This window comes from Eubalaena glacialis, chromosome 4 (genome assembly GCF_028564815.1).
Source record: "Eubalaena glacialis isolate mEubGla1 chromosome 4, mEubGla1.1.hap2.+ XY, whole genome shotgun sequence".
Taxonomy (NCBI): domain Eukaryota; kingdom Metazoa; phylum Chordata; class Mammalia; order Artiodactyla; family Balaenidae; genus Eubalaena; species Eubalaena glacialis.
In genome coordinates, this window is record NC_083719.1 from 64,907,996 (window position 1) to 64,933,751 (window position 25,756).

A 25,756-nucleotide genomic window follows, 5' to 3' on the forward strand; every position below is an offset into this window, starting at 1 on the left:
TGAACCCACTCATTCAGGCAAAAGCCATGCCCACAGATCTCTTTAAAATAAGTCCTTCTCAACCCTGGGCAATCTATGAGGCTGCTGTGGGACAAAGCCCTTCGATTCTTAGAAGCCCTTTTGTTTAACAGAGAGGAACTAGAAGGCACGTCCTTAAGATAGTTGGAGAGCTTTCTGTGTGTCTGAAAGAGTCCATGAGGGCCACCTCAAATCTTTCTGAGATCTTAAAAAAGATTTTATAGTTGCACCTTAGTTTCATTTTTGCCTGGAGACCACATTTTCCTAACTTTATTCTGGACTGATCTTTGTTCTGAGGCCCTTTCTTACTTTGAGAATCCTTTGCAGGCTGGAAAAACTGTCCTGGACCCTTTATATTTCCTCCAAATTCTGCTTAAAACAAGAATTCCTTTTTTAGCTCATCTCTCTCCATCCATATCTCATGAGATATATCTAAAAGAAATGGCTGACAACACTTTAGACATTCTGCCTGGAAATCTCCATTGCCAGATCTATCAGTTAAGTATATTTTCTCGTTTCCATGCTACCCTGAGTGACAGTTTTGCTAAACTTTCTGCCACTAGATAATAAAGGTCTTCTTATTTCCAGCTTCAAATAATATTGTCATCACTTTCTTTCAAGCCCTCACCAGCCATCACCATGAATCCCTTCCAGGTTTCATGAATAGTCTTCTCCACCCACCGGCTAGTCCCATGTACATTTAGTTTATGTTACAGCAGCACCCCACTTCCAGATAGCAAATTATGTTCTGATTATCTATCGCTGTATAACAAACCAAACTTAGCCGAAAGTAGCCGAAAAAATAATAACCCTTTTATTTTGCTCGTGCGTTCTGTAGTTCAGGACTTTGGACAGTGAATAGCACAAATGGCTGTCTCTTCTGACTCCATGATATCTGGACCTCAGTTGTGAAGATCCAAACAGCTAAAATTAAACTCTATTAGCTAAATGTCTATAGAAATAAACATGGTACATTAGCTTGCATAATCTTGCTTATATTTTTTTTAAGCAGGATAAGCTCAATTTGGCCACAAGGCTACCATGAGTTCAATTCCAGGTAAAATGGCAACAAAGGCCATTTAATTAAAAATTAAATGTTTTGATTATAATACAAAACAAAATAAATCTTAACTGCTTTAAAATTTAAATATTTCATACAGATAGGCACTGATGATCAGATCTTTTTAATGACATCATTGATCATGTAATGTGTTATAAGACACACTGTATTTTCCATTGAAAATTAAAATATTACCTGAGAAATCTAATAGCAACTATTCGAAGTTTTCAATATGATAAAAATTTACTTTTAATATTCTGCACCAGTTTAATTAAACAGCATTTTTTCTTCCACTTAAAATGAAGTAAAGAGATATCAAGAACTCATGAGATAATAAATTATTTTTAATAAATCTGATTAATGTTTACCTATATATTTAAATTGAACAGTTATTTTTTTTCATTAGATCACTAGTCTAATATATAAATTAATCTCTGACTTTCAGAACTTTCCTAAATATGAAGGTCTTGCTTCTGATTCTTACTCTCTTTCTCTCTGGTTCATTACATAGAACTAAACTTTTAAAATTTTATTTTATTAAGTAGAATTTATATTCTTATTCTTTATTTTATAAGCTGATCCTCAGGATGATTCATTAAAAAAAAAAAACTCCTCCTTTTTAAATAAAAATTACAGAAATAAAAACCCTAAACTGAATTACTGTTTACCCTCCTGAATTTGTTTTAACTCTGATTAAATTCATTGACTCTCCCCAACAGAAAGACGGTTCTTATGTTCTTATTCTTGACAGCACCACTGTAGTAAAATAAGTATCTACCTACTTATATTTACTAAAGGAAAAAACATGCACAATTTTTTCTCTACAAATATTTAATGACAAGATCTATTATTCACTCTTTAGATTTCTAACTTCCATTATTAGTAAAAATAAGGTTTTACAGAAATCACAGTTGAACTGAAAAAAAAAAACCCTAAATTTCTTTTTTTAATCTAAATTAATCAACCCTAGTTCCCTAAGCACCTCCCTTTATTGCTAGTGTAGTCTTCTGATATGAGTAAGGAAAGCATTGGGTGCTGTTTGTTCCTGACAGGTACTAACAGCCCATGAGATCTACACACACAATTACAGAAAACTATATATAATTAGCACTTCTTAAAATTCCTAAAATAAGGGGAAAAAATCCTTGTGGCTCTTTTTTATTTCAAAGAAAATTACTGAGATAATTTTTTTCTGTTTCAATCTTATTACTTCAACTCCATGAAAATTTTTTTAAAAAGAAGAAGAAAGGGAAAGTATTTTAATCAAATAATCTAAGTGAGAAGCAAATCAGGTAGAGCACTGACAGGCAATCTCATATTTTATTTTATCTTTTTACAGAGTTGATGTACCATATTATATAAGTTATGGGTGTACAACTTGGCCATAAAAAAGAATGAAATTTTGCCATCTGCAACAACGTGGATGGACTTGGAGGGTATTATGTTAAATGAAATAAGTCAGACAGAGAAAGACAAATACTGCATGATATCACATATGTGGAATCTAAAAAATAAGGCAATCTCGTATTTTAAATCCATAAAGTGAACAATTTACTAACACTGGAGTAGTTAGGAAGGTCCTCGCTAATGAGGCAGAATTTGACTTGTATCCTGAATGACAGGAGAGCTTGCAAAGGCAGAAGCAAGGGTAAGACGAAGGCCTACCTTTTCCCACTGATGGAAACTGTTAAAGTTGATTACTATTTAATAAAATTTAAATTTGGAAAAGGAGACTGAGAATTTATTCAGATAGTATCTGGAAAACTGATCTGAGCAAGTAGGTCCCTGAGCAAAGGCACCAATCATTTTTGTTCTACAAATGAACATCTCTCAGATAAGACAGAGGAACTCAGTAGATATTCCAACTGGATGCACAACTTTGACATAAGAAAATATAGGAGCCAGCTAAAGGCAACTGAAGGGAGCTAGTAATAAAAGGCAGAAAGCTTCCCTCACAGTAACACCTGATGTTAAACCTCATTAGCGCTGAAGAAACTAAGCCCAAACATTCATTAAGAACACAAAAGCTTAGTTACTCTCAAAGGTAGAATTAGCCTGAAAGTCCCAGCAAGTGGACAGGTGATGGAAAACTAAGCATTAAAAGGTAGTGGAAGAGCCAGGAGGAGAACCTTTGAGTGTCAGCTAGGAAAGTGCCCTCCTTATTTATTTTGCCCTCTCAGAGAGACCACTTGGAAAGTGAGAGGCTTCCAAGGATACCACGAGTTCTAAAGAACTGGGCAGTGGTGCCAGCTCAATCCTTTCTTGGTTTGAACTTGAAGAAGCGTGAGCTCTCATCCAGTCAAGAGAGGAGAATAATTCCCAAATAAGAAACTTAAAATACCCCTACGCACTTCACTCTCCCAACAACCCCTTGGAAAAAAAAAAAAAAAAATTAAAATAAATAAATAAATAAATAATCAGGAATGTGGACATGGAGGTAAAACCAGGGAAGTTCCATTTATATTTCAAACAAAAACTTGTGGAGATTCCTAAGTCTCTGCAAACTCCCAGTGTTTGTTTAGTTACTTCCTGTATGTCTCTGTAGCGAATGAAATGAAAATTCTAGACATAAAGAAAGGACTAGGCACTGTGGGAGAAAAAAAATTGACAAAGGAAAATGGGAAGAAAAAGTCAAAGGTTATAGTCATGGTTTGGAAAAGATAGAAGGGTATGCAGGTAGGTGGCCTGTGATGGAACAGGTCTCCAGATTTAACTTACAGAAAGCTCCCAATGTTCTTTCACGAGGATACTCCAGGTTAGAGCAAAAAAGAAGTTAGTCTGGTTATGTGGTTACGTGTTGATGAAAATGCATATAGAAATTATGCTCATAATTTCTAATACACATTAAATTAAGATATACTATTGTAAGCAATACAGAAGTAATTTTGTGATAGCTAAAAACATTCCATTTCCTTTCTGTATTTGGGCTTTTGTCCATACCATAATAAAAAATTATAACTTCAGCTCTGAAATATTTTTCTTCATTTTCTCTTTTCATATCTCTCTAAAGGTTAACAAAGAAAGGATGATGATCAGGAAGAGGGATAAGATAAGGTGATAAACAGGATAAGGTAATAAACAAAGGAAAGCAAGAAGAAATATTGACTGGATCACATATAATGTTCCCATGGAAGTGGGGGCACGTAGTTTAGAAACCGCATGCCTGAAGAATGTACATTCTTTCATCAAATATTGAGTACCAATTAAGTACAAGCCGCTAGACTACCAAGTTGAACATGATGGATTTTTATAGTCTTCATGTATGCTCACCTCCTTTAGGTATGTGAATTTTTACACTGCTCTTTATTTAACAGGCAAGTCAATACATGCTTGCTAAAACAAAGTTTCAACAAAGAAGGAAGGCTAATATATTGAGATTTCCCTACCTATTAATCTAAGTTTCAAAAACTTCTGGAAGAAGCCATGGATCATTTAAGTCCACTTAGCTTTCCTCCAAATTTGAATCTACTCTCCCCCCAATCCAATTCATGACTGCTTTCTAAAATAAAATTGTGGCCTATAAAAATCATTCAGGCATTGACATAGCTGGAGTCTCAAGTCTTGCTTCAAAAACCATAAACAGCTTTTGAATATCTTAGGAACTCAAGATAGTACCTTAACACCAAACACATTTTATTAGTTGCCCTAGGATACAGAGTTCACATTGGACGCATCCAGAAATAGTGAACAGATTTGGTAAATTTACTGGGATATGGAACACACCACTCATGCCATCTAAGCCAGACTAGCTAGTGTGATAAGTATTTACTTCTCATTGTATCATATTTTTCCCTATCTTAATGCTAGTCCCTTCCTTTCTATCACTCCTAAATGTCTTTCTTTCCAAATTTCTATCCCCAGGCCTCTGTTCTTATTTTACCCCTATTCCCTCATTAATTAAACTCACTTTTATAGCTGAACTGTCTTTCCTCCTTCCAAATTCCAGATTTCTGCTAAAAGTATCACAAGTCTCAGTTCATTAGTCATGTTAACTACAAATTATTTTAAAAATTTCTCTCTTCCTCAGTGCTTACAACTAGACAATCTCATCTTTTTAATTCTTCATTTTCATTCTTAATTTTCCATTTCATTTGCCACCATGCTAATTCAAGGGCTTCTCAGCTCACATCAAGACTATTAGGATAGCCTCCTCACAGTCTTCATCTTTAGCCCTTTTTCCTTCTTCAGCTCCTCTTACACAATGCCCTCAGATTAATTGTCCTAAAACAGAATTCACTATTTTTTGAATATGCTTGAAAAAATGACTCTCGAGTGCAGACAGAACAAAGCTTTCATCCAGTATAGTTGAAAAAGTACTCAATGAAAATTTGGAAAGCCTGAGTTTTCCAGGCTAAACCTCACTCAGTTTTTAAACAATGGCATATCATATCCTTTATGTCTCTGAGTACCAAGTTTCTTATCTAGTAAAATAACTAGGTCAGCCCAAAGAAGCAGTTTTCAAACTTTTTTAAAGTTTTTGGATTGTTTTGGATTCTGACACTGTGAATATATAAAAGAGATTTTTTTTAAAAAAAGAAGGTTGCTTATTCAAGAGTTTTACCAAGAACCTTGGGAGAGAGTTCTTGAACCCTGCAGGGGTACAAGGGAGACAGATGCAGAAATAGCTGTTGTAATGCTGTTGGAACATGATGAAGATGTGAACTGAGGTACCTGCACTGTAATCAGAGAGGAGAAGACATGTGTAAGAAATGTTTAGGCAATGGAATTGACTGGTTTTGATGACCACTTGGCGATAACAAGGGAGATTAAAAGAGGATTCATTTATGGCAGAGGTAACTAGTTAAATCGAATTTCCATTTAATAAGAAAGAAAATAGAAGGAACTGGGGAAGAGTAAAAACTGAGCTGCTCTGGTTAAAAACAGAAGGAGGCCAAGGGCCTTCTGGTAGGATTCTCTCCCTCTCACTCCTAGGCACCATATGGGCCTTCCACTGCACCTCAAGATTCCAGGGAACTCAGCATGAAACCACTGAAAAGGATGATTTCACAGTTTCCTTACAGTTTTAAAATGCTACCATCTGTAGCTAAGCATTGATCCCGTGTTTGATTTTTCTACTCTGGTCAAACAGCTCTTCTTACCATTCCTTAAACATAGTCTACATTGTTCCAACATCAGCCAGTTTTGAAAAATCTCCAAAGTAAATTCATGAATTTCATATCTCTAATAGAAAGTTAGAAATGCATGTTATTTTTGAAAGTATATTTCTGTTGTTTATGTTATGATGCTATTGACAACATAATCACAGGCAGTGCAACATCTGCATCAAAAATAGTAAATTAAGGCCTTTCCATCTTCATCTTTCCACATTCACCAGAAATTAGACTTTAATAAAAATGAATACATCAGTGGGCGGAAAGGGGCTTAAGATGAAGTTCCATGAAAATACATACTTAGAAATATAAATAAGGTCAGACCTGTTCTGTTTCTTTATCTCTTTTCCATATTAGCTTCTTCATTTATTTATGAATTTCATAATGTCTATATAATGCAGTAAATTACTGTAAAAGATTTTTAAGTAGAGTAGAATTCTTTCACAATGCTTTGTAGTTTCCTTGATCGTCTCCCTTTATTCATGTTTCGCATCGAATGACTGAAATAACATATTCCCTACAAGAAATCTCAGGATCAAAAGAAATAGGGAAAATAGCTAAGAGTTATTAGCAGTACTTAGATGCCACCCAGAAGCCATCCTAGGCCGAAGGACAAGTTGATAAGACACACATCTCACAGGTAAAGTGGTGAATGTACTTCTTCAAATCAACACAGCTTGCACAAAAACAAAACAAAATAAACAACTTACCTTACGCTATAAGGAATATAAGGTGGTTTACACTTTGTATATGGCAAAAGAAATTAAATTGGATCCTACAGGAAATGAAAACAAGGGTAGAAATAATATGGCAGATAAAAATAAGGCGAAAAATGAATCTCATTACAGTGGTCCCTAGGTATCCACAGGGGAGCGGTTCCAGGATCCCCGCAGATAGCAAAATCCGCAGATGCTCAAGTCCCTCACATAAAATGGCATAGTACAGTTAGCTCTCTGTATCCACAGATCTGTACAGAGCCAACTGTATGTCCCTACCTGTTGAGCTGAACAACAGCCTATACAGTACTGACTGACAAATGTTAATATATACCTACGATAGTTTTTATCATCTTAATGAATTTTAAATATAACTTTATTTGTTCCTAGCCTATTAAGAACTCTAGTTTACATAGACTGTTTAGGAGAATTATGGCCCAATGTGAAACTATTCATTCATTTGAGCATTTACTAATTATGTCTCTATATGCCAAAAATTGAATATATATCAAAAGTTATGTGTACTTACTCTCCATATTCTTACCTATCTCTTTCCATATTCTTACATATCTATAAATTTTGACTGGTCTAGCAATATAATGCTATCTCTACATGTACTTTACTATTTGATATTTCAGACTTCTTGAGGAAAGATCTCTTTTGCTAGATGATAAGCCCATAAGCATAGGGACTATATCTGTTTTGTTCACCACTACATTCCCTAGAGCCAGGCCTCCCAAGATAGAAAGCCTCTGCTACCTGCTTTGATTCACTTATGTCTTTACAAGTTGCTGTTTTATCTAAATTTGTTTTAAAATACAAAGTGAATAAAAGTAGTATTAAATTACCTTCCTGCAACTACATATTCAGTTATATTAAAATAAGAAATGATAAACACCTATTAGGTAATATTTTATTTAATCATTCATTTATGTAAACACCAAACATAATTTGAACATCTCATGTCAGGCACCCTGCCAGGTAAAGAGCATGAAAAAGATAAATAAGACAAAGTCTATTCCTTGAAGAAGCTCACAAATTATTAGTGAAAACATTCTATTACAAAAATCTAATACATAGGGATATTCAGGATATACACAGAGGATGTTACAGGATAATGGCAAAGAACGCACCTAACTCTGCAGTAGTTTCTACACAAGTATTGATATTTTCCTAAATAATATGTAATTATCTGTAAAAAAAATCTTCACAACATATGAATGAAAACATTCTTCTCATATTATTTTATTTACATAATATATGTGTGTTTATATAATTTTTTAAAAAGCATCCCATCACTACAAACCTGTAACATAATCCTTTCCAAATGTTACAAACACCGTTTTAGGCAAGAATACAAAAACCAGCCACATGTTATCAACAATTATGACTCAAGCCTATCACTCTACCTGAACATCTGAATGATGTGAAACATTTCCAGCTTCCCAACTAACAGACTACTTCATTCTGTTAACATTTATTTAACATCTATTATTTGACAGACTCTGGGGAAGAACAGGTCTGATCTTCCCTGCTCTCAAGAGCTCACTGTAATAATGTTATTTCATTACCATCACACTGCTAAAGCAATAATATATTTTGACTCTATCTTTGCTTTAGGACAATTAAGGAATCTTCTCTTCATACCAGAGAACTAAAATTATAATCACTGTATATGTTTTTCATTAAAAGTTTAGTAGTATATGTTGATATTTTTGCTAAATATTTTGGAAATAAATGAAATCAGAAATAAATTATTAAATAAAACAACTCATGTTAAGCTGTAACAGGAAAAAAATCCAGTAAACATTAACTAGCTCCATGTAAAAGCATTGCCTGTGATTTCAGAGTAAAATAAAAACAACAGTAATAGGGAGAGAATGAAAGCTAGTCCAACAAACTTTACAAGCTAGCAGGTATTATTTCTAATCACTTGAAATGATGGTTTACTTTTTAATGATAATATTGTAATATATAATAATAATTTTATAATTAGATGAACCTGGTTTTCACTCAGGATAAAAATAACAGGGCCAAGCTAGGTATCTCCCAGCCATATGGCAAAATAATTATCTTATAGTAAAATCTCTCTCTTCTCTTATAAAATAAATTCTTAATTACTAAATTTTCCTCCGTCATTCCTGATCTTATTCTCTACTCCCCTCTAGAAAATCAACAGGTAGACATACTTCATAGAGTCTGTCATAGCAGAGAAGAAACAAACACAGATTTGTTTGGAGACCATCCCTAGATTTTCTGCCATCGGTTCTTAAGGATGAACCATAACAATGCCTGGAAACACATTAGAACTGACTGTGCATATTCTTTTTCTAAAGTTAATTACTGTAACTGTTTTAAAATCTTATTTTAAAATAAAAAAATACAGAAAGCCATACAAAATAAATTTGTGGCATTATGAAATTTTATAAAGCAAACATATCATTATTGTAAAGTAACCATCACCGTGGTCAGGAAAAAAAGAACTTTGCCAGCCATCTCAGAAGCCACGGCCATGAGCCCCATCCCAATCATAACCTCTTCCTATCTCTCATAAGGAACCATTATCCTGACATGTAATCATTTCCTTGTGATTTTTTATAGCTTTGTCATCCAAAAGTGCATCCCTACATACTATTAATTGCTGATTTCTAAAGGTATAATTATTTTACATTTGGTACTCCATACGGATGCTAAATAGTTAATATATTTTAAAATATAAATGCAAAGATCAAAATCATCTTAAATGTTTCCTCTCTTTTTTTCTTTTTCTCACAATAAATATGAACAGGGTGATTTTTTGAGGAAAAAGATATTAACACTGCATCTATAATTATTTGGCAAATAAAATAATATGGTGACAAAAATCCATATTCTAAAAAGGCAATGATTAGAAAACAAACCAAAAAAAATTAAAAACCAAAAGCCAAAAATGTTTCTGGGATAATTATTACCAAAAAAGTTATTAGAAATTATAGAATGACTCAAAATTACATCTATTCAGTTTATATATCTCTCTTTTAGTATGTGCATTTACCAAAAAAGTCTTTCATGAGCAGTGCTAAATATGCTTATGAATATAACATGGTTACATGAAAACATATGACCACCTAAAATTTAAATTTTATTTTACTAAGATTTTTATTTTCTAATTTTAGAAGAAAGATTAGAGCTCACTGTAAGGTGAAATTTAATCTGCTTTAAAGTAACTTTCCTGTATATAAAATTAACTACAGATATTTGGAAAATACAGAACTATATAGATAAAAATAAAATCATGCATAATCCCAGTATCAAAAGATAATTACTTTTAACACTTTAGCCTATTTTTTAATTAAAAGGATTATTCATAATTTACCTCATTATGCCTCCACTATTTCTTTTTAAAAAAAATGGTTCTGAAGAACCTAGGGGCAGGACAGGAATAAAGACGCAGACGTAGAGAATAGACTTGAGGACACGGGGAGGGGGAAGGGTAAGCTGGGACAAAGTGAGAGAGTGGCATGGACATATATACACTACGAAATGTAAAACAGATAGCTAGTGGGAAGCAGCCGTATAGCACAGGGAGATCAGCTCGGTGCTCTGTGACCACCTAGAGGGGTGGGATAGGGAGGGTGGGAGGGAGATGTAAGAGGGAGGAGATATGGGGATATATGTATATGTACAGCTGATTCACTTTGTTATACAGCAGAAACTAACACACCACTGTAAAGCAATTATACTCCAATAAAGGTGTTTAAAAATGTATATATATATATGTATAACTGAATCACTTTGCTCTATAGCAGAAATTAACACATTGTACATCAACTATACTTCAATAAAATAAATTTTAAAAAATAAAAGAAAAAAGAAAAAAAGTAGTTTATCTTTCATTATCCATTCAATCTCATAGATAAGTGAAGACTAGAAAATAATGAGACTACTTTTTAAACATATCAGAATTTATGCATGCAAGTATTTTTTTACTCTGAAGATGCAGCTAATAAGGAAAATATTTTTCAGAATGCTTCCTTGAGAACTACCTTGAAATTCAGTAGGTATACATACTAATCACTATCTTAGAAATGGTTCCCAATGGACTCTAATATAGCAATATTACGTGACAGAATTTTACCAAACTCTTATTGTTTGTTCCTGTTTCCTATTTTCTTCCCTGAATCTTTCAAACTTCTATATCTACACATTAAACATGAATTATGTTGATCATTTTTAGAAATTGTCTACTATTAAGAATTCAGGAAATCCTACCCATGAAAATTACCATAAAAGTTTGCTACAGAAAACAAATGCATTTCTAAAAATCCAATTGCAATATAAGATTCTGTAAGTCAAACTCTATCTTTTCAGCAACCTCCATTTGAAAAAATTTAGAGATATATTACCATTAAAAATAAATTGACTTAAAGGTATAATAAAAATGCCACCTAAGAAATCAAATCTCTTAAAACTAATATTTAAGATAGAATTATGAAACATCTGATAAAACATGTGCTAATTCATAACAAATTGTAAAATCCAAATACTGACTTTCTTCTAAACTACATTTTCTTAGGACCAAATTACATGGTAAGGGGTTATTCTTCCTATAAAATCTAATTTCACTCCTACCTCTGGTCAATGCTCATTTTCAAAAACCTTGAAATATTTAAGAGGGTTTCTAAAGCTAATTAAGTGTGAGTACTCTCTGAAATACCGAAAGCACCTTATGGATGCAAAATGATTACGATTACGATGATGATGATGGCTATGACAACAATGATGATTTATCTATGCTTCTAAGAAGGAGATACTAAATTATTTCAGTGTTCCCTATAAGATCTCCATGCTGAACAGAAGGCTGCATCTTTCGATACAATGGAATTTTGAAAAAGTACTTATATAATTAATTTCTTAAGATGTAGATCCACAAACATTGTACGTCCTTTACAGCAGAACACTGATACTATCTAATGCCATCCAGTTGTCAAAATTAGTGGTTATTTTAAAAACTTTTCCCACTACTGGCAGGCCAAACCTAGGCACGTCTTTCTTGATGTAAGAGACGGATGAGATGAGTATCTCACTCTAGCCAGAATCCTTACACTCTTCGTGGTTGGGTCTCTGCTTTACTTTACAGCCATTACCCAAAGGTGAAAAAGGAGAAGGAGATTGTTCAAATAAATGCCGTGTCCTGGGCCCTGCCTTATCTGCCTTTTCTGTACTTTTTCTTTATATGCAATAGCATCCCTTTCACTCACCTTGTCCCCAAGGGCTAGTGTTTAGCACATAGCAAGCTTTATGAGTACAATCAATATCTGATGAAGTAATCACAAGCAGTCTCACTTTAATCAGTTTAGTATACGTTTAAAGTATTACACAGTCCCTGCAAGATGCCCAAGATTTTCACTTCTCTTAAGTCTGCATACTCTTCCTTGTGCTGTGTTTGGGGTTATAATTCTTCTGGCTAGTTCCACTCTTCAGACTAAGGCTGAGGTATTTCCTTTGGAAGAACAAGTTCTTTTTCCCTTTTGAGCCCCGGTTCTGGTTTTAAAGGCTGTTTACACAGAATGATGCCTCCCTTCTACCAACTAAACATGTATCCCTCTGGTAAAGTTTTAGGTACTTAAAATCGATATTTCCTCAGGCTCCAGGCCCAATTCCACTTGCTCCACACCAAGGAAACTGGTTTTCCTCTACTCCAAACTCAATCTGCATGTCTTTTATGGTCAGTTCTGCAAACACAGTGTTTTCCCAGCCCCTTCAAAACACAGTCTCCTCATTCTTAAATGCTATTTTTCCCTAAAGAAAACCTACTCCCCCCCACTTTTTTTTTTTTTTTACAATTCTACTTCCTGATGCCATCAAATCTCTAAAATCACATTTACAGTTCTTCTAAAAAAACACTCAATATACATCACCTAGCCAAGGATAGGCCACTGTTCTTAAGAATTAAAAAAAAATTCGCATTTTCATTTTTGCCCAGACTCTTTTGCTCTCTTATCTCGTATTTCCTTTAATTTACAATAAATTTATTTATGGAACTGAATTCAGTGAAGAGGATATTTAGCCTTATGATGTGTAACTAAAAGTTGCAAAAGAGAATAATGTAATATTTCTTTATATTTTTAAAATGCTATATGCAGAAGAGGAACTTCTCACTTATAGAATTCTTATGATGAATTTTGTGGAATAATTACTACTTAATTTTTATAAATCTGCAACTTCACAAATCAGGCACACTTAAAGATAAGAAACACCTTTAACATCCTGGAGTTAGGACTACTCTCTTATCCTAAGTTTCTTCAACAAGACTCACAAACCCGTTTGTATTTCACTTTTAAAGTGATGAGCCTACTTCCCAAGACAAAAAGAATAATTTCTTAAGTACCAAAGGGAAAACGTGGATGGTCCAATGCATTTTTCAAGAACAGTGGTTAAGAAGAAAACTGACAATATAACTTAGTAAAATTATATAGTAACTTACATAATCATGGAAGGCTTTTGCTTCACTTGAATGTTCACATGTTTCCCGTCTTTCTGGAGCTGCACAGTAGAGATCCCAAAATACACTAAAAAAGTAATTATGGTAACATTAAGAAAATCATATAATGTCAAATGAGAGATCACAATTCCAAAAATTAGAAGACAAATGTTCTTTACACAAAATGTGTTTTCTTCTTCAGGACAAATATTTATTTGAAAGATTTAAATACAGACAAGGCTCGTCATGTAATAATAGGGTATAACCTAGCCATTGTTCAGAAATGCTAAGATTTTTCCAAAATGAAAATTTAATTTAAAAAAATTTAGACTGTCATTCTTAACTGTCTATTTACATGACTTAAACACATGATTGAAATAATTATAATACTTTTCACAACTTCCCCATGAAGAATGAAATGGTTTTAAAAATACCAATTTAATCATTAAGGAATTAAAGTAACTTTATTTATAAAAGTGGAATTAATTTTTTCAAGATAATTTTGTTGTCCAATCCCCAGGCCGATACCCTATCCTGACCGTTAAGTCACACCTGTCAAATAAATATATTTTCTTAAAATATCCTCTGGTTTTCCCTTGTAATTACAAAGACAGGTTAGTAATTTTGAAAATTAAAAAATTCACACTAACTTTCTTTTTTTCTTCCTACTCAAGAACAATGGGAAAAAGCAAGACGGAACTGGTTGAGAAAAAATAATTATACTGCTTACAAAACATATGGCCCCAGTCATCCTCCCATTTATAAAATTAACAATGAACTTGAGCATGGGATTAAAAATCAGGAAAGCAAATGGCTGAAAGTACTGGCAATAAACAAAGGTAATTTTGCTGATCAACAAGTATTATACATTTCCCACTCTATAGAATTGGAAAGTAGGCTAAGCCAAGTGGTTAGCAGCACAAGTTTTGGAATAGGACATATTTGAGACAAAAGCTGGCCCTGCCGTTTACTAGCTCTTTTTTTTTTTAATCTTTATTGGAGTATAATTGCTTCACAATGTTGTGTTACTTTCTGCTGTACAACAAAGTGAATCAGCTATATGTATACATATATCCCCATAATCCCCTCCCTCTTGAGACCCCCTCCCACTACTAGCTCAATTTGTTTAAACAGATAGGAATTTCCTCCTCTATACAATGGGGTTGCTGAGAAAATTAAATTATACAAAATAAACACAGGGTCTTATAGTAAGCGTATTATTAATAATATCAACACTATAATTAGCTTGCACAAAAGCTTAAAATGCATACATATTGTTAAGGCAGGTCATTGGGCTGAGGGAACAGTTAACAATGGTACAATAAAACTTGGTAAATCAAACTGGTCTCTTTGTTTTGACCCTTGAAGTCTCATTTAACCTGGGTCTCTCTCCTCAGTTAGGATAAAACATTCTGTATGCCTTATAACACAATTAATTCAGTAAAATAAGATTACCCATAGAGGTGAAAAATATGAAAGATTAAGTACTGGCATTTATTTCCTTTTAAATTTCTACAATAAGCAAGAAATACAAAGCAAACAATAAAGACCAAATTAATTTAAATAAACTTCAATTCCTTTAGGAGAGTGAAAGCAATTAAAAGTTGTACCTGACCTCCCTCTATCCCTTTTGGGATAAAAAGTATAAGAATTATACACAGACAAGGATACACCTTAAAGTTTTCCACCTGGATCAGGTGTGTTATGAATTACAGTATATTGCAATTATTCTCATTTTCATGTTCTTAAGGAACTTCAAAGCTCTTAAAACCAAAATTTTATAATGGTTGTCTTTAAATTGTATTTAGTTTAATCACAGAATATTATATGCAATATTATGACAATGTTTATCTTTATGGATTTAATAGGAGGTCAAAAATTTCCAAGAGCCAGATTAAGGATAATAAACCAAATTACTAAAGCAGATAACTTTATATATGGTATTTCTAACAATCCTACATTACCTATACATTTTTTCCTTGAATAAAGGTAAAGAAATATATCCTTTTAAACTCATTTATCCAAGGGAGAAATACACAGTTCTACAATAATAGAGACATCAATACTCTACTCTCAATAACGGACAGAACAAGCAGACAGAACACAAGCAAGGAAATAAAGGGCTTAAATGGCACAATAAACCAACTACATCTAATAGACATACACCGAACACTCTAACCAACAAAAAGCATACACGTTCTTCTAAAGTTCACATGGGACGTTTTCCAGGATAGATCACATGTTAGGGCACAAATTAAGTCTCAATAGACTTAAAAAGATAGATATCATACAAGGTATGTTCTCTGACCACAATGGCATAAAGTTAGAAATCAATAACAGAAGGAAAATGGAAAAATTCACAAATTTGTGGAAATTAAACAACACACTCCCATGGGTCAAAGAAGAAATCAGAAGGAAAGAAGCTAGCAGAAGGAAATAATAAAGATTAAAGCAGAGATAAATGAAATAAAGAATTAAAAAAAAGAAAATTATTAAACCAAAAGTTGGTTCTTTGAAAAGATCAACGAACTTGACAAATCATTAGCTAACAGACTAAGAAAAAAGAAAGAAGACTCTAATTATTAAAGATTCCACAAAAAACTGTTAGAACTAATAAATGAATTCAGTAAAGTTGCAGGATAAAAAAAATCAATATACAAAAGTCTGTTGTAATTTGTGATGTTTGTTTTTGTGAATCTACACTAACAATGAACTATTAGATATAGAAATTAAGAAACAATCCCATTTACAAATACATCCAAAAGAAAAAAATACCTAGGAATATATTTAGCCATGGAGGTGAAAGAGCGATACACTGAAAACTATAAGACATTGATGAAAGAAATTGAAGAAGAAATTAAAAAAATAGAAAGATATTCCATGCCACGGATTGGAAGAATTAATATTGTTAAAATGTCCACACTACCCAAAGCAATCTACAGATTCAATTCAATCCCTATCAAAATTCCAATGGCATTTTTCACAGGAAAAATAACCTTAAAATTTGTATGGAGCCACAAAAGACCCTGAATAGCTGAAGCAATCTTGAGAAAGAATAATAAAGCTGGAGACTTCCCAATTTCAAACTATACTATAAAGTTATAGTAATCAACAAATACAGACTTCCTCTCTCTACAACCTGACATGCTGGAGGCCCAGGAGCTTTTCAATTTCTCTAATCCAAAGCTTGAAACCAAAATACTATCCTCGAAATGTGGTGGATTGATATTCATGAATAATGCTTTAGATTTACAGTCTCTTTATTCCTAAGCAGAAACAAGTGAAAAATCTCTATTTTACAAATGAAGAAGATAGAGACTAAATACAGAGAAGCAAAACTTGCACAGTATTGAAATCTTTGTTCTTGTATCATTTATTATTATTAAAAATTTCCCCACCTAAGTTAAAAGAAAACACAGGATTCCCAGGTTGAGGATCTCATCCAAATACTTTTTCCTTCTATCCTGAGGATGTGAGTCAAAGTGACTAGCTAGCTTTCAATATCTCTAGGGAACATAGAAAGCAAAATGGTTGTCAGAGAAGTCTACAGGGGTGGGTAAACATGCCAGATGTGTCCCAGAAGATGGGATGCTAATGTAATTATATAACCTTCATGCCACTGGCAATATCTAGAATTCTATGAAAATAAAAATTAAAAGAAGCAGCAAAAAAAAAAAAACCCTGAGGAAGACATTTTTTTCTGAGGAGCAAGTCATGTTATTATAAGTCCAAGTCTTAAAATAACTAAGAAAGTTATTTCTTGTTGACTGTCCCAAAAATACATTATCAATTAATGTTAGTTACTCTTAACCTATATTGAAGAAAACTGTCCATTCGTAACACTACGGAGGGTAGTGAAATGTACATGCACCTGCTCATCACCTTAGAACTTCCACATACATGTACTTGTATCATTCCTTAGCACTGCTTAATACTTTCTAAAATGTAAGCATTAAATTTTGCCCCACTATCATAAAATTCTCACATAATCCTGGATTAGTAACAAATTCATATTTTAAAGTATCATCAAAATAGCTTACATTTAATAAGTATGTGCTAAATTCAAGCATCATATACTAAACATTTTTCATCATTTAATCCTCCTATTATTTTCCCATTTTATAGATAAGGGAACTGAGGCTTCGAAAGGTTAAATAATTTACCTAAGGGCCACACAAGTGGCACACAAGTGGCCACACAAGTGCCACACAAATGGCAGAGCTGGGCTCGAACTTTTTATCTTACATTATTTGCCTCTAACGTGAGTGTGGTATTAAAAATTTTTATTTCAAAGATGCTTTATATTCTGATGATGGGCAGGTTTATACAGCTCTGGCAGTGTGAGCACCATCAGCTGTTCCAAGAGTGTGGTAGATAGAGACCTGTCCTGGATAAGACAGCAAACACTTTGTTATCCTACCCTCTACCCTTGGACTCCAACTCATTTCCTGAGTAACCTAGGGCAACCACCTCCTCGCCCTACACAAGCCGCCAGTGATCCATGGATGCCTCAAGACAGACTGGACTCAGAAAAGACAACTTTTCTGAGTCATTTATAGCTACTGTCTGGGATTAGCCACTCATGATGCTCAAAAGGGGGCTGTAATTAGTGTCTTATTAATAGTGGGCCACTAAATTCTGCTCCCTATTTAAGAAATAATAACTGTTACTGAGATGAGTACTGGTTACAATTCAGAAAACTTTAATTCCGAGTTTGATCTTGAGGAAATACTTTTGTTCCTTAGTTTTTTTATGTAAAGAGAAAATATCTGTTATGTATTTTACAGACTTTTGTGCAGATACAAAGATGATTTACACTAAAGTACTTTTAAAATAAGTATAAAGGTATTAAAAGTATTCTAGAAAAGTCTCATAGAGTTATTATGGCCAGAAAGAAAGTTTTCTTATTTAGTAAAATTTGCCTCAATTTCCTTTCTAATCCTTTGCATTTAATGGAAGATTCCATCAGTTTTTTTTTTACAATGTCTTCTCCCCACCAAATCTGCCTCTGTATTCCACATTCTTTTCCTACTCTCCCAGACACATTTCGCTTCTCCCCTATAGCCTGACCACCTGTGTTCTTTGCTTTCTCTCTTGCTAATACTATTTATTCCCTTATCACTGTGATTATACTCTTCTTCTATCCTAGTTGTTGCCTACATTGCCTTATATTGATGTTTAGTTTAACTTAATTCAAGTAAATAATTAGCTACACAATGCCTATTACAGGCAAGAACTAATGAGTAAGAACTAGTCTGCCAATTACAAATATACCATTCTAGTAAGCCTGTTGACTAATTCCAATGCTATTATTTTCACATAAGTATTTGGTTATTCTTAGCTATACCTGATGTCATCGTTAGATTCTAAAATCATTAGAGTGCTAGCGTGCTGCAAGATTTGACTTTCCACTGCCAAGTGACAGAAACTGGATTCTCATGATAATCTTAGTTATTAGTTTATTTTCTCTGCAATGTTATACATATTTAATTACAGGATATAAATACATGAGCCCAAAGTTACTTCAAAAGGTGTTTTACATACAATATTAAATAAAAATGAGTCACAGTTTCTGCCATTAAAACTTTAAATAGGAAGTTTCAAAAAGTGTGTATTTTTGAATTACACAAATCTAAACGGACATTAATTTCAGAGGAAAGAAGTTTCTTGCCATTTGTATTTCTGAAATTCATGGAAGAGAGTTGGGAACTTTTATTAAAGCATACTAAGACGAAATACGCTTTCAAGAGGGATTTGATCAAGGTAAACGCAATGAACACAGGAGGGAGGCCTAAGAAATATGACAGCACTGGGGCATGGTGCAAACTGGGAAAGAAGAAAAGAAATGATAAGGGAAATCATATCAAAAACAAGAAAAACAGTTCCAGAAAGTAAAATCACACACTTTCCTCTATCCCATACTAAAAGGAGAAATTCCCCTCCTCCTCTCTCTCTAAGGCCTTTGCCCCTCATCTCTCCTGTAGCTTATTCTGCGTTTTTGTGCATGTTTATTGCTCTTTCATGCATCTTCAACCTCTCCTACTCTTTTCACCTCAATCTATATACATGCTCAAATCTATTCAATTTTTAAAATAAAAATGTTAGGTCCTGTTCCATTGTTAATCCTGAAACTACTACGCACATCACCACACACTTCAACTACTCTCCATAAACCTGGAGCTGGAAAAATGAAATATAACAGCCTTCTAAATTTCACTTTCACTACTCCACTGAAACCGTTCTCCCCAAGACCACCAAAGTTCACTTTATTGCCCGATTCAGGAAAATACTTGTTGTTGTTGTTGTTGTTTTTTACTTTTACCAGCTGCAGATTTAATCTCTCCTTTGAATGCCTTTCCTGGTTCCCATACATTATTCTTTCCTGATTACCCTCCTTCCTCTCTAAGTATTTTCTTTTGAGGCTCCTCTTTATCCACCTACACTTAAAGGTTGACTTTCCCCAGAGTCCCAACCCCAGGTCCTGCTCTTACCTGTTATACTGGCAGTTTCACCCATGAACACTCTTCACTACAGTATAGTCTATGCTGATAATTCCCAAACCATTATGGGCCTGTCTCAGACCTACAGATCCAGATCTCTGACTGTATAGGGCATCTCTCTCTGAATGTGACACAGGCATCTCAAAATTTAATCTGTCCGAGCTAAATCATGGTCTTTTTCCCAAAGCGTGTTGCTCTCTCTATACTCCCTCACTCAATCAATGGCATCAGTGTTCATCCCACCATCCAAATCTAAAACTTGGCAACTTCTTCATTCACCTCCAATCTATTCCACTCAGTGTTCACTATCTGGGGTCCATCACCTAATAACCTTTCAACTGGACAATAACAACTGCCCTGTAAACTAGACTCTGCCTCTGCTCTCAATCCTCTTCAATCCATGTCTATGGTAATGCCAAGTATCTAAAAGCACAAAGCTAATCATGTCATATACCTTGTTTAAAATCTTTGAGTTCTAGTCCAAAGTCCTTGATGCACTCCAGGACTTCATAGTCTGACCCCTGCCTTTGTTTCTAGCCTTATATTCTATCACTTCATAGTACTGCATCTACAATTCAACTGATCCAAGAGACCTGCCTTTCCTTGAATGCATGAGGATCACTTTTAAGATTTCATGCTAACTATTCCTTGCCCAAAATACCCTTTTCTCACTCAACTTTCAAATCAGCTCAGATTCACTTTCTCTGTGTAGCCTTTCCTACCTCTCCCAAGCTGATGTAAGTATTCCTCCTGTATTGCTATTATAACCAGTACATACCTCAGTTATAATACTATTAATTGTTTATCTCCCCTACTACTTATTTCCTTGAAGGCAGCATAATTTTGCACAGTAAATATTTGGTGAAAAGGCTTAAACAACAGGAAAACTCCACTTACAAATATTCTATAAAAGACAGAAGTGAGAAGAAGTCATAAAAATGCAACTGGTCCATCCAACAGGGACTTTTAGCGTAACCAAATGAGCAAGCAGTAAGTTCTCAAAGAATACACGTTATCCTAATCATCTGGACCTCAATAGCAGCAACAGCTTTCCCAGTCAGAAAAAAAAAAAAAAGAAGACAACCTGAAAAAAGGCAGTTCTGAATCCCTAACCTAGGGCACAGATTATGAAGCCCAGCTCTAAAGAGTTAAGGATAAAAAGGTCAGGCATCTCAATATTGTCAAGATGTCAGTTCTTCCAAACTTGATCTATAGATTCAATGCAATCCCAATCAAAATCCCAACAAGTTATTTCATGGATATTGACAAACTGATTCTAAAGTTTATAAAGGAAAAAGACCCAGAATAGCCAACACAATAATAAAGAAGAACAGAAATGGAAGACTGATACTACCCAACTTTAAGACTTATTATAAAGCTACAGTAATCAAGACAGTGTGGTATTGGTAAAGAACAGATAATACATCAATGGGACAGAAAAGAGAGCCCACAAATAGTCCCATATAAATATAGTCAACTGATCTCTGACAAAGGAACAAAGGCAATACAATGGAGCAAAGATAGTCATTTCAACAAATGATACTGCAACAACTAGACAACACCCCATGCAAAAAAAAAAAAAAAAAGAATCTAGACACTAGAAATCCTTCACAAAAATGGATCACAGACCTAGATGTAAGGTATAAAACAATAAAACTCCTAGAAGTTAACTTACAAGAAAACCAAGATAACCTTGAGTATGGCAATGACTTTTTAGGTATAACATTAAAGGCACAATACATAAAAGAAATAATTGATAAACTAGATTTTGTTAAAATTAAAAACTTCTGTTCTGCAAAGGGCAATGTCAAGATAATGAGAAGACGAGCCACAGACTGGGAGAAAATATATGCAAAACACACATCTGATAAAAGACTGTTATTCAAAATACATAAAGAACTTTTAAAACTCAACAATAAGAAAAAAAACAACTCAATTAAAAAATGGGCCAAAGACCTTAACAGATACCTCACCAAAAAAGATACACAGATGACAAATAAGCATATGAAAAGATGCTCCACGTCGTCGTATGTCATCAGGGAAATGCAAATTAATACAATGAGATACCACTACACACCTATTAGAATTGCCAAAATCTGGAACACTGATAGCAACAAATGCTAGCCAGGATGTGGAGCAACAAAAACTCTCATTTGTTGCCGGTGGGAATGAAAAATGGTACAACCAGTCTAGAAGACGGTCTGGCAGCTTCTTACAAAACTAAACATATTCTTAGCATATGATCCAGCAATTACACTCTTTGGTATATACCCAAAGGAACTAAAAATGTATGACTACATAAAAACCTACACATGGATGTTTATAACAGCTTTTTTTATAATTGCCAATCTTGGAAGCAACCAAGATGTCCTTCAGTAGGTGAATGAATCATTAAACCATGGTACATCCAGACAATGGAATATTATTCAGCACTAAAAGAAAAGAGCTATCAAGCCATGGAAAGGCATGGAGAAACTTTAAATGCATATAACTTAGTGAAAAAATCCAATCTGAAAAGGCCACATACTGTATGATTTCAACTAAATGACATTCTGGAAAAGGCAAAACTATGGAGACAATAAAAGGATCACTGAGTACCAGGGGTGGAGGGTGGGTGGGGAGGGATGAAGAGGCAGAGCATAGATTTATAGGACAGTGAAAATACTCTGTATATTACTATAATTGTGGATACATGTCATTATACATTTGTTCAAACCCATAGAATGTACAACACCAAAAATGAACTGTAATGCAAATTATGGACTTTGAGTACTTTAGTGTGTTAATGTAGGTTCATCAATTACAACAATGTACCACTCTGGTGGGGAATGTTGATAATGGGAAGGCTATGTGTGGAAGCAGGAGGTATAAGCAAAGTCTCCACCTTCCCCTCAATTTTGTTGTGAACCTACTGAACACTACTCTAAAAGATAAATAAAGTCTTAATTTAAAAAAATAAAATAAAAGGGACCTCTGAAACAGCTGAAAAAAAAAAGTCAGGCCTCTGCTGGATTTAAGGCCCACAGTCATGGCTGGCTACACACAATGATCAGGAAAGCTTAGGATCTGGGCAGTTTCCTGGAAGAGGGGATCCACAGCCTTTCATCAGTTCTCAGAGGACCCCATGACTTCAAAATCATTAAGAATCACTGATTTATATCAACAAAGTAGGCACCTCAAAAAGTACGTTAGTATTGATAGTTTTAGGGAAGAACATTAAAAACACTGAAAATAATGTACCTTTTGCATGTGCTAGATTTAAATTAAAATAAATATGGTCTAAAAATATTTATGCTCATTATTTACAATTTCTTTGATATCTCTAACTAAGTAAAAATTTCTTAAAATACCAAAACCACAGAGGAAGAGCTCCCCTGAAATCTAAGAGCCATAGAAAAAGGAAGGGCAATAGCAGATTTAAGAGCTATACCTTCTGATAGCAAAGACCAAAAAAACTCAAGTCTGATGGAAGCAAAAAGCCAAAGTATTCAGTGAGTTTTTATCAACCATTTACAGTACGAGGATAGGTTAAATTCATGAGGAAGGGAGTAAAACAGAAATAGGTGCAAGAAATAGAATTAATTCTATAATGAAAAACTTAAAATCCTCATTTTGTTAACCCACTAATCCAATAGGGACAGACTTCTAAAGTGGTTTCTTGTGCCACTTTGCAGACCTAATAGGAAACATACAAAATATAAGGGTGTCAACAAGTGGGAAACTCAACTACATTCAGCAAATAATTAAGCATTTCTAGTCTAGATCTAGATATCATAAATACAGACTATGTAAAATGAAAAACTGACTTTTATAACACTATATGTTACAAGAGGTCAGTCTTAAACCCCAGGAAAACAGCACAATGACAGTGCTTAACTGCAGTGAACCGTTGTTCCAAATAAAGGAACAACTCTGAACCAAAGGACTGCACCTGTTCCTGCCATACGTATGTGAGACAAACAAGGGAAACCCACAACCACAACTGACCAAGTGTGGTTCTATTCACCATGGAACTTCTAGTAAAGCACGTTTTCAGGAGAGAGATTAAAAAGATGATGGCATGAAGTAACGGACCAAGGAAACCATGTGCACGGCACTACAAGAGAGCTTTTGTTTTTTCTTTTGAATAAGATGTTGAGAGATGAATGTATAAAGTACTGAACAGGAAATGCTCCTAACTGAAGAAATTTTTTAAAAATAAAAGAAAAAGAAAAGCCTAGCTTGCCCATTTGAATACCTAGACTAACAATTACTGCTGCAGAAAAGTCACATACCTGGGCATACATGTACCACAATAAAATTTATAAGTTCTGATATCAACTGGGCCTTTAATACTGACTGACCATCTTTGTGTACATTCCTAGTCAGTTCTAGCTCTGAGTCTATAAAGAATTATTTCAAACTTTTTTGGACTATTCTCTCTCCTAAAAATTTACCACCATCACCACCACTAACTTCAGTAACCTCGGGTTTAGATGAGGTCACATGGGTGGGGCCCTCATGTGCAATTAGTGCCCTTATAAAAAGAGACACCAGAAAGCTAGTTTGTTAGCTAGCACGTGCTTGGTCTCTCTCTCTCATTCTCTGTTATGTGCTCGCTCTCTCTTTCCCTCTCTCTCTCTCTGCCATGTGAGGACACAGTAAGAAGGCAGCCATCTACAAGCCAGGAAGAGAGTTCTCACCAGAAACAGACCATGCTCAGCAGCTTGATCTTGGATTTCTAGCCTCCAGAACTGTGTGAAAATAAATTTCGGTTGTTTAAGCCACCCAGTCTATGGTATTTTATTATGGTAGCCAAAGCTGACTAATACAATATCATACTTATAGCTGGAGATTCCACACACTGGTCACAATTCCAGCTTGATTTAATAGAAATATCTTTAAGTTAAATAACATTAATGCTGGTTTTGAGTTTATTTGTTTTTTATTCTTCTAAGTGCTACCTTTCAGAAAATAATTGTAGAAAATGAAAAAGTATAAATGAGAGGCATGAAATCATAAACAGGTACAGTGCAGGCCTACTGAAATGCATCATCAATCTAGTGAAAATGGAATTAAAGATACTTACCACCACCAAGAATGTAAGAATCCTGGTGGTTCCCCCAATGTGATGTTTTTTTCCCATCTTATCTAAAATGAATAAAAGAGATATTAAATACTTTCCTAATAATACTTTTTTTACACATATTATAAAGCAATATTTTTCCATTTAAAATATTATGATAATATATAAGATTTTCATGTTATTCTTTACTCAAGTTTTAAAAATACTCATTTTATATTGTGATTTGCTGACTGGATAGTTTGAGAGAAGATGCCACCATTATTTTCCTGAATTTGCTTCCCACTGTGCCATAATTTCAGAAGATATTTCAGGATCTTAAGGCACATGAAAATCACCATTATTAACACCAATATGAAAATCAGTTATCACCACTAACCCAGAAATTTGCAAGAGATTGGGCTTAATATGTAGACTCTAAATTATACTCTAAGGATTGAATTTTTTAATAAGTTCCTTATTTGAGGGGATGGGAGTAAGAAGGCATATGACTTCCATAAGAATTTTTAAAAGATGGTGACATAGGGCTTCCCTGGTGGCGCAGTGGTTGAGAATCTGTCTGCCAATGCAGGGGACACGGGTTCGAGCCCTGGTCTGGGAAGATCCCACATGCCGCGGAGCAACTAGGCCCGTGAGCCACAACTACTGAGCCTGCGCGTCTGGAGCCTGTGCTCCGCAACAAGAGAGGCCGCGATGGTGAGAGGCCCGCGCACCGTGATGAAGAGTGGCCCCCACTTGCCACAACTAGAGAAAGCCCTCGCAAAAAAAAAAGAAAAAAAAAGATGGTGACATAAACTTTCCAATTATTTATATTTCAGATGAGTTG

General features: G+C 34.2%; 1 protein-coding gene across 5 annotated transcripts in view; it reads right to left on the minus strand.

Annotated features, from left to right (window-relative positions):
* Positions 1–25,756, minus strand: part of SSBP2 (single stranded DNA binding protein 2) — a 296,079-nt gene that overhangs the window by 188,763 nt on the left and 81,560 nt on the right. For all 5 annotated transcript variants that reach the window (XM_061187967.1, XM_061187965.1, XM_061187964.1 and 2 more), the window contains exons 3-4: positions 24,937–24,998; positions 13,372–13,456 (exon numbers count right to left, since the gene is read on the minus strand). In XM_061187967.1, the coding sequence (XP_061043950.1) occupies positions 13,372–13,456; positions 24,937–24,998 (147 nt within the window). The remainder of the gene's footprint in view (positions 1–13,371; positions 13,457–24,936; positions 24,999–25,756) is intronic.